Source organism: Notolepis coatsorum, assembly GCF_963971535.1.
Source record: "Notolepis coatsorum genome assembly, chromosome: 14".
NCBI classification, from domain to species: Eukaryota; Metazoa; Chordata; class Actinopteri; order Aulopiformes; family Paralepididae; genus Notolepis; species Notolepis coatsorum.
Window position 1 is genome coordinate 47,975,289 of NC_140178.1, and position 12,817 is coordinate 47,988,105.

A 12,817-nucleotide genomic window follows, 5' to 3' on the forward strand; every position below is an offset into this window, starting at 1 on the left:
CTGTGTGCTTTATTTTTTTGTATGCAGACTTTCTGCAGAGGTAATTCTTTGTTTCTTGGTGGTTGAGACCCTGTGTTATACGTCTGGTATCATGAGCAGGCTGAAAAGCTGGCCACACCAGACCATTGGAGGTAGAAAGTGAGTAGTGTGTTGAAGCGCTGGTCTCAACTTGTTCTGTACAAGCTCTGGAACTTCATTCATTAATAGAAAAATCACACATTGTCACTTTAAGGAAATTCTACTTCCTGAATTCACTGAATTGAATCCAACCGATGTCCACAAGCTTATTACGATTATTGGAATTGTGCATACCTGTCCCACTGTCCAATGCAGGGCCCGCATGCATTAGCCAGGACCACTCCACCCACATCTCTCAAGATCTTAGCCTGGAAGAGAGGCACAAACAGCAGTGTTTTACATACATCATTTATTTGTGGCGGCCCACCACATTATCAGACAGACGCACCACAAATAGATTGCGCAGAACTGACACAATAACATATTTAACAGTGCTTCTTGTGGGTTATGTGCAGTATTTTCTACTGCTGACTAAGTGTCTGATGCACCCCAGATAGCCGTCACCACAGACAACTCAAGAACCAGTGAGAAACAATGAACATGAAAACAAAACAACTAATCAATTACCACGTCTTTCAATGTCACACATTGGAAAGAGAATCATAAATATATCATGATCATCATCATCTTCTTATCAAGTAGACAAAGGACTGTGCCCAGAGATAGTATAGTGGTAAAGACACCCGCCTTTGGACCTACAAATATACCTGCTGTCCTAGGATCGCTTCCTACCAGAACCCTCTCTCCCGTGTCCCCTCTACGCCTTCCTACTATCTCAATAAAGAACCCTCTCTCCCGTGTCTTCTCTATTCAGTCTCCCTCTCATCCTTCAAACTGCCTCAATAAAGAAAGAATGACAATAAAAGAAATTTGCAGATGGCCATGAATTGGAAAGAAAAAAACTTAAATATGCACCAGAGTGATAAAGTATCCATTTAGCTCACACACTGTCCAAACTTTTAAAAAGGAGTATCCACCCCAAAACAGGATCTACATTGAGCAAATTACAATTAAATATAGACAACCATCTCCCCGACGCTGGGGACACATAGGATACTGAAGCACCGCTAAGCGCCAGGAAGAACGACCGCTTTCCTTTTGATGCCCATGTTATGAGATTGTACCGTTCAGACCAGCAGCGCAGCAGCTGATCTTCAGCCATAGTTCCGGCACCTGGTCTATTTGCTCTGCGAGCCGCGCCTCTACATGTGCAGAGGAGGAGAATCTCTTGTTGACCGGCGCAGAGAAATGGCTTCGGCCAGGCTCCTGTTCACACGAGAATGGCGTTTCACAGCGCTTTGGCATCTGGTGTGTCTCTGGCGTAAGCTAGAAACCAGAGCATCAAGATTTTAAGTTGTGATGTCATCAAGTGACACTTTTTTTTGAGTCGGTTCAATGACAATAAATTAGTGACCAAATTTGTTAACCGCAAGTAATAGTGTCATGGAGTCAGAGTCATGGAGTCATCAAAGTATTGTACTTGTACTTGGCTGCACAACAAGTCAGCAGGAAGGGTACAACTCTGGCAGCTAAGGGTACAACTTTGGCAGCTAAGGGTAAGTGATATTGTTCGTCAAACAGTGTTGAACTTGAGTGCATAGTAGGTAGTAATATAGTCACAGTAATTACTTACGGTAGTAGCAAAATGCATAATATTAAAAGACTGTACAAAGTAATTCTTTCAGATATAGATTGAGGAAGTGTTTTTATTCGATTGTGGGAAATTTGATATTTATTTCACGTCATAAATAGATCAATACAGTCTGTATTAATTAATGTTGCGTTTCTTTTTCAAATGTAGCCAAGAGTAAAGACCCTAACCCGATCAAAACAGTAGTCAAAGTGTATATTTTCAGCACTATGTTTGTTTACCAATGATTTTAAGTGTTATTAGCTAAATATGCACTTATGAAAATCTCCGCTCATTGCATCGTAAACCGGGTGATTTAGAAGCGAGGAAATGACGCCGTCATGATATCGTTGTAGTCCTAAGAAAGAGGAGACCCAGGGCTTTCGATGGACGAAATTTCATAAAACTACACAACCCAGCTCACACCAGCCACTGTCAAAGCTGCAGCTGACGTGAAAAAAAGAAATTGACGTTGCCATAAAATACAACATATTGTTTTGTTACCTTTCTGTGAATGTCTAGGGAAAAAAACTCTTCGCAATCTGGTGAAAGACGGTGGAGCTATGGACATTATACAAAAGTAACTGTACTTACAGTAGATTTCATTCACAGTCTTTGCTGCCCTGTAACGGGCGCCTGGTGGTACTAAATCCAGATTTAACTCTGCCATTGGAAAGAGGAGATCCATAGATGTATGACTTGGCCATAATAAGGTCATTTATAGGCCTGATATATATATATATTTTTTTTATCCACTTTTTCTCCTTATTTTCTATTTTTCTCCCATCCCAATTTCGTGTATCCAATTCTCCCCTCCCCTGTCTTGAACGTTGCTTGACTATGCCCCCCACTGGTCGGTTATAGAGAGGATAGAAGCCTTGCATCACGTGTTCCCTCCGGCACACGAGGAGGCAGCCTGTCACATCTTTTCGCCTGCCAGCACGGACTCTCATCTGGTGAAAGACGGTGGAGCTATGGACATTATACAAAAGTAACTGTACTTACAGTAGATTTCATTCAGTCTTTGCTGCCCTGTAACGGGCGCCTGGTGGTACTAAATCCAGATTTAACTCTGCCATTGGAAAGAGGAGATCCATAGATGTATGACTTGGCCATAATAAGGTCATTTATAGGCCTGATATATATATATATTTTTTTTTATCCACTTTTTCTCCTTATTTTCTATTTTTCTCCCATCCCAATTTCGTGTATCCAATTCTCCCCTCCCCTGTCTTGAACGTTGCTTGACTATGCCCCCCACTGGTCGGTTATAGAGAGGATAGAAGCCTTGCATCACGTGTTCCCTCCGGCACACGAGGAGGCAGCCTGTCACATCTTTTCGCCTGCCAGCACGGACTCTCATTGGTGAGGTGTAACGCATGGGAGGCTCACACTACCCCCGCCATTTCCTGTCTCTCCTGTGCAGGCGTCTCCCAACCGACCCGTAGGGGTCGCTGTCCACAACGTCCAATCCCCACCCATCTACTTCCACCCGCTGACTCTGCCAAATGAGCCAGTACGACGGCCGGCCCAAGCCGAAGGCAATGCAGAGACTGGGATTCGATACCGGAGTCTCTTGCATTGGTGACGAGCGCAATCTCCGCTACGCCACCCAGCCGCCCTTTATAGGCCTGATATTCTATATTCATATTTCAAATTGCATGTGTCCGGATGGCTTGAAGCCTTTTTACAATGCATCCGCGTTTCCGGGTTCCCGTTTTGCGCTCCGATTGGCGCTCTGATGTGACATGAGCGCCAATCGTGGGACGGCAAGTTTCTACACTGGTTAAGCTTAGGCACTCTTCGAAGTTGGTTAAGGTTAGAGTTCGTCTTAGAACGTGACGGCAAGTTATTTCGCCGGTTAAGCTTAGGCACTCTTTCGAAGTTGGTTAAGGTTAGAGCTTGTCTTAGACTTAGAGCATGGCGATAGAACGTCAGGTAGTTTGCAGGCTGTTCGACGCGGAAATGGGTAAACACGCTATTGGGCGCACATGTCACATGACTTGGCCAATCAGAGCGCCGGAAACGCGGATGCGTTGTAAAAAGGCTACACGCGTCCGGATGGCAAAATTCAGTACTATCTACAAAACCCTGTAAATTATCTGCTTAGATTTTTAGTACACTTAATCTCAAGAAGGTGCTGAATGAGCTCAGTGGCGATTTTTCACGTCTGGTCATGGTGTTATTCACAGTCAAAGATTAAAACAAAATAATAATAATTTATATTCTCCTTTGGTTCATTACAATTTACTCAGGCATAGTAACAGACACAATATTTCTGACACTGGGAATACAGGTCCATAGGTGTCCCCCTAGATACCAAGAACATGCAAATGGACCTTGTAGAAGTGGAGCAATCTTCCATTTACTTGGGCATGTACTTTTAGGCAAATCTTCTGAAAATATGGCTAGGGCTTAAGAGGTTAATGAGAGTCTTGTCTCTTAGTTGTTCATCTTAAGGAGAGTCTTGTCTCTTAGTTGTTCAGCTTAAGGGGAGTCTTGTCTCTTAGTTGTTCAGCTTAAGGAGAGTCTTGTCTCTTAGTTGTGAATAGAAATAAATAAATGTGAATTCTATTTTAGGGTGGAATTTCCCCGTTACGGTTCCCAAAAATTAATAAATCCTAATCCAATTAAAATGGCTTCAAAGGAACACTCTACCCAAAAAGAAATCAAGCTGATGTATTCTTCCCATAATCTCACACATATCCCAAACACAAACCGTCTTGTACAGAATACATTTGGTTTGAGTTATCGAGTGAAAGCAATTTAAAGTATTAAAAACAGTTCAGTGAGACGATGAAATGAAAAACTACCAAGACCTTAGTGATTAATAGTTCCTGGAAAGCCCTATGTAAAGATAATAATAATTTCACTGAGCTGTACCTGATACTTCCTGTAATTCTTTTTTTTCTTCTCAACTCTTTAAAGGGGCACTTCACCAAAAGAACAATGGAGATTTCTTTTTTGCACATAATCTCACATCATGTCTTAAGACCACAGGAATAACATTCTGAAATTGAGCATAGTTCCGCTTTAAAGGAACATGCCAATTAAGGGAAATGCACTTACCATCTTCTCCAGAGTCAGACAAGAAGATCAATACCAATTTCCCCTCTGTTTATTTGGTAGAAAGCACAGATTAATGGAAGCGGATACAGACCACTAGCCTAGCTTAAAACTCCACAGATGGTTTTTTGGCCAGCAGCTAGGCTAGCTGGTCTGTATCGGTTTCCATTAATTTGTGCTAAGCTAGGCTAGCTTGCAGCCGGATAGCTTTATACTGAACGCACAGAGAGGAAATTGGTATCCATCTTCTTGTCTGACTCTGGAGAAGACGGTGAGTGCATATCCCATAATGTTGGAGTGTTCCTTTGAAGTTCAACTGTGTCATTGAGATTTCCTCACTCACGTATCCATCCCTCTCGATAGTGGCGCGGATCTGCTCTGATCCAGGGGTGACTGTGAACGCGGCCTTGCACTTCAGGCCCTTATCCAGAGCCTGCTTGGCCAGCGACGCGGCGCGGCCCATGTCCTCGTAGCTGGAGTTGGTGCAGCTGCCAATCAGACCTGGTGTAGAACACAACACAAGAGCAGGGGTCAGATTACACAGGATCAGACCTGGTGTAGAACACAACACAAGAGCAGGGGTCAGATTACACAGGATCAGACCCGGTGTAGAACACAACACAAGAGCAGGGGTCAGATTACACAGGATCAGACCTGGTGTAGAACACAACACAAGAGCAGGGGTCAGATTACACAGGATCAGACCTGGTGTAGAACACAACACAAGAGCAGGGGTCAGATTACACAGGATCAGACCTGGTGTAGAACACAACACAAGAGCAGGGGTCAGATTACACAGGATCAGACCCGGTGTAGAACATAACACAAAAGCAGGGGTCAGATTACACAGGATCAGACCTGGTGTAGAACACAACACAAGAGCAGGGGTCAGATTACACAGGATCAGACCTGGTTAGACGGGAACCTCACATGGGGAACCGAATGTATCCAGTAAAGTAAAATGACTGCTCGGTTACCATCAATAAACAAAGCTTGAAGTCATCGAAAAAGAACCAATCAGAATCAGGTTACACTTATCTTTAACAGTGGAAAATGAGGGTATTACTTAGGAGACTGTAACTATACACAATACATTCAGAGAAAATAGGTCATCCTGAATGACAGATTCATAAGATGTAACCTGATCATATCCAGTCAATAAGCCTCGCCTGTAAAAACAGAACGTGGTATAATATTTCACAGGACAAAGCATTACAGATACAGTGGTAACTAAATATAAATATGACTGCGCTATAAATACTGACCAACTTTAACCTCCAGGGGCCAGCCGCTCTTCTTGGCTACGGCCCCAATCTCAGACACAGGGTGGGCCAGGTCTGGGGTGAAGGGCCCGTTGATATGGGGCTTCAGCTGTCAAATCAAAGCATGGTTAAGCAGAGGGGTTAAGATGGGCAACAGCTTCAGAAATATTCTAAAAGGAACTTCTAGTAAGGATGTACAAGGCAGGCAATATTGATACCGTGGGACACTGGTAAGGCAGGACGTCCTCTAGAATTGAGTTTGGAACTTTTTCACTACCAATAGGCCTACTGAGTATTAAATTGATACTGTACTAATATTATCCATTACTTTGACTTGACTATTGAGATGTAGAACAAATATTTAGAGTCACTTGTCAAAATTATTAAAATAGGAGTTGGGTCGGCGGTCAGGTGGCGTAGCGGAGATTGCGTTCGTCACCAACACCGGAGACGCTGGATTCGCCTGTTCGAATCCAGCTCACAGCTCCGGCGTTGTCACCAGCTTGGCTGGCCGTTCACACTAATACAATTGGCTGTATTAGAGGGTGGGAAAGCTGGCTAGACGTGTGTCGGAGGAAGCACGTGATAGCCTCCACTCTCCCAGACCGACTGTGGGGGGTAAGTGCGCAGCGACCAGGAAGGGGATTGGGAATTGGCATAACGACTAACATTGGGATGGGAGAAAATCGGAGGAAAAAGATCAATAAAAAAAAAAGGGCTTCACAACAGAAAAAGACAGGCATAAAATGAGCACATAAAGTGCAGACATAAAATCACAGTTTTTCAGGCAACCTTGTTTATGGTTTGATTCAGTTTTAAATAGACAATAATAAAAAGAGTAAGATAAAAGAGACAGAGTAAATAGTGCAATAGTGCAGTGCAATAAAATAGTAGAATATAATAGATAAAATATATATATTTCTTTTTTTACAGTGCAATAAAAGTTAAAACTATACTTATATTTTAAAAGAAAATTGCTCCCACGCCCCTCCCAAAAATCCAGTTTTCTTTTTCTAGAGGGCCAAATCCAAGATGGCCAATGGTGGCCTTCTTGAAAAATCATGAAAAATGTACTTTTGAACCAAAGAAATCCAAGATGGCCACCATCCAGTAGAATGAAAATGTAACTTTTGAATGGGAAGGTAAGATATTTTTCAGTTGGTCTATAAGAAACACCTTCATTTTACTTTGTAAACTATATTTGATCATTTATTATGGTAGATCATGACATTACCTTTCAAATTATGTATAATACACCAAGATTCATGTCAGTTGAACCATGAGATTTCAGATCAGTTTCATGTTACGACAGAATTTTGACACAGAAATCCAAGATGGCCGCTATCCAGTAGAGTGAAAACGTAAAGCTGGGTGTTTAGAGTTCGCTATTTTTACAGTATGTAAGGAGGAGATTAACAATGGTAAACTATAGCTATGACAGTTACAAATATATGCCTCTCTACAATAAATGTTTGCATAATTCAAAAAAAGAAAATAAATCTATAAATCAACTTTTGTATGCTGACAAGCATATCAGTCCCCATTCTCGAAGTCAACTTCCCGTCTGTTGTTGCTACGCAACTACGGCGTGGGGGGGAAATTCACCCCGGGTACATTGCGTATGCTTCATTTAGTGCAGAAAACGGATCGGAAAGCAGCAAATTAAAACACAATCAAGGGTAATTTTCTTCAGTGCATCAAAATGCCAAAGAGCTGCTGTGTTACGTTTTGTACCAATAACAAAATAAAAAATTGCAAGTTTTATATACCGTACTTTTCGGACTATAAGCCGCGGCTTTTTTCCCCATTTTTCGACCCTGCGGCTTATATAACGGTGCGGCTTATATGTGGACCAAACCCGAAAATATTGCTTTTTTTACTGCATTTAAATGTTATTTATCTGTTCCCTTATTTGCTAAACTTAATAGAACTTGTAAATGAGTTCATTCTTGATATTTGTCCGACAGTATTGTGACAATCCCCTCTGTGCACGAACCCTTACATATGGTAATTAAACATTAAAACACCTGCGGCTTATAGTCCAGTGCGGCTTATATATGTACACATCATTCAATTTAGCTGCTGCGGCTTATAGTCAGGTGCGGCTTATAGTGCGAAAAGTACGGTAATACCAGTTGAGGCATCACAGAGGAAAAAGTGGCTGGCGGCTATATCAAGAGGGCACATAGACTCAGACGGGAGAGTCGACCAAAGCAGACCCTGGTCCCCCAAGTCAAATCATAGGTATGTCTGCTCTACCCATTTCATAACAGGTAAGGAACAAATATATATATCGTAAATTAAGTTTTATTGGCTGTGAGCTTTGTCTCATATCTTGCCTTCGAGCCACCAGAAAGGCTTTCAAAATAGTCAAATGCCATGTTGGCCTAAATATTATTATTTCTCTTTTTTTTTGGCGTTTTATCGCTTTATTTCTACTGGGCAGTCCAGTAGGGAGAGACAGAGGAGGAATGGGAGACAGAGAGTGGGGGAAGACATTCGGCAAATAACGACGGGTTCGGGAGTCGAACCCGGGTCGGCTGTGTCGCGGCTGAGCGCGCTATGTGGTTCGCCACTGGGGCGCCCGGCCTAAATATTTTCAAAACAAATATGTAAAGGTTAGATTTGATCAAAAAAATAAAATGTATATGTAAAGGTCGTGAAATGAACAAGAATGTAATAAAAAATTCATAAAAAACAGAGCTCACAGCATACCTTTGCTCGTACACACCGGTTTGTTGTCCCCTAAACTAAGATGGCGGCGGTCTCGTGACGTCAGAGTGTCTTTGAGAATAAAGTGAAGTAATTTATCTGTCTGCTCTTCAACTTATTACCTCCCCGTCTTTTTTCTCTCTCTCCCTCTCTCACTAAATCTTTTGGTAGGTATAGATTCATAACTGTTATAGCTATAGTTTACCAACCTCTTAGCATGCAACGGCCCACATGTGGGCCCTCTTGAGGACGAGTTATGCATGTATAATTAATTATATTTATTGTACGTGTGTGCCTTTGGAGACCTATTTCAGGTGCCTCTGAAGGCCTCTCCACTCCTACGTTACTGCACTAAGAGCAGCCTTCATATATGCAAATTCCAGGAATATGATTTATAGATAGCCTATCATTTATCTGTTTAAAAGTTGTCATGAGTCGTCATGGTATGACAAATACAAATGCAATTACTGGTAATGGAAATACTGAATACAAATGTGCAAAGCAAAAACAAAAAAAGGAGTTCTCCAGACACACCATTCCAAATATTATAAAAAATATTTCCAATACTCAAAAAATCAATAAAAAAAAACGAATGAAGTATATTTTGACGGTGGACATGGTGGTCAGGTCAGTTTAATGATCAGACACGGAAAACGTAACCGATGCACGTTATTAGAACCGGGGCGGAATCCGCTCCTCATGCAAAACAGCCCACAAATTTCACAATTAACGCTATTTATCATTCTTTAGTATGAATAATTCATTAGATGATAGACTTTAGGAACGAAATCTTGAACATGGGCGAATTAGAATTTGTAGGAAAGATGTGAGCATTTTTTTAAGATTAGTTTCCTTCCTATAAGGATCACTTATGGCAGGGGTCGGCAATTAGGTTTGCCCACGGGCCAAATTTTCACCAAGCCATTGTGTGGCGGGCCAATGATAATGAAAAATGTTTAACTCTGTCAAAATAAACGACATATACATGTTTGCACTGTCTTTTTTCTATTATAAAGTGCCTCTCACACAGTGCATAACACATGAACAGATCAGTCATTTGATTTTAATGCAGGTGCTCGCATTATAAATCAAATGTATTATTATTAGTATAACACATGAACAGATCAGTAAGGGTGCATTTGATTTGAAGCACCAACGGCGGGTGTATTATACATCGAATGTATTATTATTATTATTATTATTATTATAACACATCAACAGATCAGTAGGGTGCATTTGATTTGAAGCACCACAGCGGGTGTATTATACATCGAATGTACAACTCACCATAATGCAGGCAGACCTGGGCTTATTATTGTTTCTGCTTCCTCCTCAATCCATGCTAATGTTTGAAATATGTCAAATGTCCACTCGCGTTGAATGCCCACCCATGTCCACCCAACTTGAACACAGTTGCTTGCTTCATTGAACCCATTCTGCAATCGGTTAATAAAGTTTTCAATCAATCAATCAATCAGCCTCGTGTTGCCATGTGAACACGCAAGAGACACGTTTTGCGATAAACCCGTATTTTAAATATGACTCCTCGTTTTGTTTGTCTTGGAAGTCGTAGTTTCCTCTTCTGGCGCCTGAGTTGGTATTTCCTCTTTGCAAGAAGCTACCTAAATATGTTTAATTGCATTACTGTTTAATGCCAAATTGTATTTTTAATTTAATTCAAATACCTATAGCGCGGCGCCGTCATTTCAGGAGCTTCTTCAAGCACTCTTTTTCTTTAAGGTTAATTGCATTGTTTTTCCATTGTTTTTTATTGCATTACTGTTCACATGCATGTGTGGTGCCGTCAGTCATGACTCGAGTAAAGATAAAGCTTGAATGATTTACTGAACTGGTGTTTTTATTTCATGGACTTGCGTGTTTCCCATTTCAGCACCAGCGCTGTCCACCTCACTTTGAGCAAGCCTATAGCACAGTACATTGCACTCACCTGTTATTCACTCTCAACATGGATAAAACATAAAGTATGCATATAATAAAAAGAATATATATATAATATTAATATAATATAAAAAAAAAAAAGATTAAAATAAAATAAATATCATATTCTCAAAATAAACTGATGGGCCAGAAATTATTGCTGGCGGGCCAATTTCGGCCCACGGGCCGCCTATTGCCGATCCCTGACTTATGGTATAGAACAGGAAAATGGTAACCTTTTCGGTTCTATAAAGCTGCTTTTGTTTTCAGAACATCACACAAATATTAGATTAGATTAAACTGTATTGTCAGAGAACAACAAAATCTTATGGGCAGCCTACAGTACATATTAGTCTACAGGCTGTGTAAAAAGAACACACCTGATTTAGCAGGGGAGGGAAGTGGGGTGTGTGCAAAGGCCTGCTGTTCTACACTCTCAAAAAGGGTGCTAAATAGCACTAAAAGTGGTTCTTTGGCTCTTAATCATCTACAGGCTGGTAAAAAGAGAAATAAAATAAAACAGGCAAAGAAGTTAATGTATACCATTACGGTTATGTAATACTGTTGTAAATATCTTTTTCAGTTTATGATTGTTCAATGTCCCCCAATTAAAGGAGGGGGGTTCAACTTCAGACAATTCATAAAACACAACATTTAGTTTAGTTAAAAATAAAGAGAGAGCACAAGTACAGTATGAGGAGGTAAAAATATATATTCATAATTAATTATTTGTCCATATTGAATCAATTTGATGTTTTGAAGGCACAACAATTGCATTTCCAATCAATTTGGTTAGAAAATACATTTTCCGGGTTTAACGTGAGTTCCTTTAATCTAATGTTCATTTGTTAATTTGATTACATCCATTCCCATCCCCCCAAGGAAAGATGTCTGGTATAAACCACTCTTCTACCCGAATACAAATACAGTTACAGATAATTTTGTTGATTGAACAGATACAGATAATTACATCTCTGCACATCCCTAGTACCAACCAAGTTATATTTGTTTTAACCTCATCATGATCTACCAGAATAAATGATCAAATATAGTTTAAAAAGTAAAATGAAGGTGTCTTTTATAGACAAACTGAAAAATATCTTACCTTCCCATTAAAAAGTTGCATTTTCGCTCTACTGGATGGCAGCCATCTTGGATTTCTGGGTCAAAATTATGTCATAACGTGAAATTGATGTCAGAATCGGAATCCTCATGGTCGACTTACACAAGAAAGTGTCTTCATACATGATTCGGTTCAAAACAATGATGAAAAAAAGATTTTCCAAGAAGGCCGCGTGAACACTTAAGGTAACTAACTTGCGTTCAGCGTTTCGTTCAGCGTTTCTCTGATGACCGCGCTAGCACGCCCCCTTATCCACGCCTGCCGCTCTGACTGTGTGTTGCAGCGCGCGGCAGAGTGTTCTCGCCTTCCTCAATTTATACGCATGGAAGTATTGACTACGGCGTAACGAATCATTAAAAAAAAATATACCGTTAACTGGAATATGTTTCGCCTTTACACATATGATGGATTATGTAATTGGTTTGTCATGACAAACAAATTAAAAAAAAATCGCGATTTACCCGGTGGCTACAACAACACACAGTGACTGCATGTAGTCACTGTGTGTTGTTGTAGCCACCTCCTCAGAGGCAGGAATACTAAGCTCCCCCTTAATCTCCAGAAGAGAGGAGAGAGGCTGAAAACCCGCAGTTCTTGCCCGACTGATGGGAGCCGAATCCCGGATCCGATTTGTCTGATGAATACCCCCAAAGCATGGAGGTCCCGAATGCATGGAAGTATTGACTGCGCCGTAACGAATCATTAAAAAAAAGATACCGTTAACTGGAATATATTGTGCCTTTACACATATGTTCGATTATGTAATTGGTTAACGGTATATTTTTTTAATGATTCGTTACGGCGTAGTCAATACTTCCATGCGTATAAATTGAGGAAGGAGAGAACACTCTGCCACGCGCTGCAACACACAGTCAGAGCAGCAGGGGTGGATAAGGGGGCGTGCTAGCGCGCGGTCACGTGGGCGTCGTGGCCAATCAGAGAAACGCTGAACGCAAGTTAGTTACCTTAAGTGTTCACGCAAGAAGGCCACCAGTGGCCATTTTGGAT

At 41.0% G+C, this 12,817-nt stretch overlaps 1 protein-coding gene across 1 annotated transcript in view; it reads right to left on the bottom strand.

Annotated features, from left to right (window-relative positions):
- Nucleotides 1-12,817, bottom strand: part of LOC311241084 (aconitate hydratase, mitochondrial-like) — a 51,637-nt gene that overhangs the window by 20,003 nt on the left and 18,817 nt on the right. The window contains exons 9-11 of the mRNA XM_084329773.1: nucleotides 6,040-6,145; nucleotides 5,118-5,275; nucleotides 313-386 (exon numbers count right to left, since the gene is read on the bottom strand). Of these exons, the coding sequence (XP_084185899.1) occupies nucleotides 313-386; nucleotides 5,118-5,275; nucleotides 6,040-6,145 (338 nt within the window). The remainder of the gene's footprint in view (nucleotides 1-312; nucleotides 387-5,117; nucleotides 5,276-6,039; nucleotides 6,146-12,817) is intronic.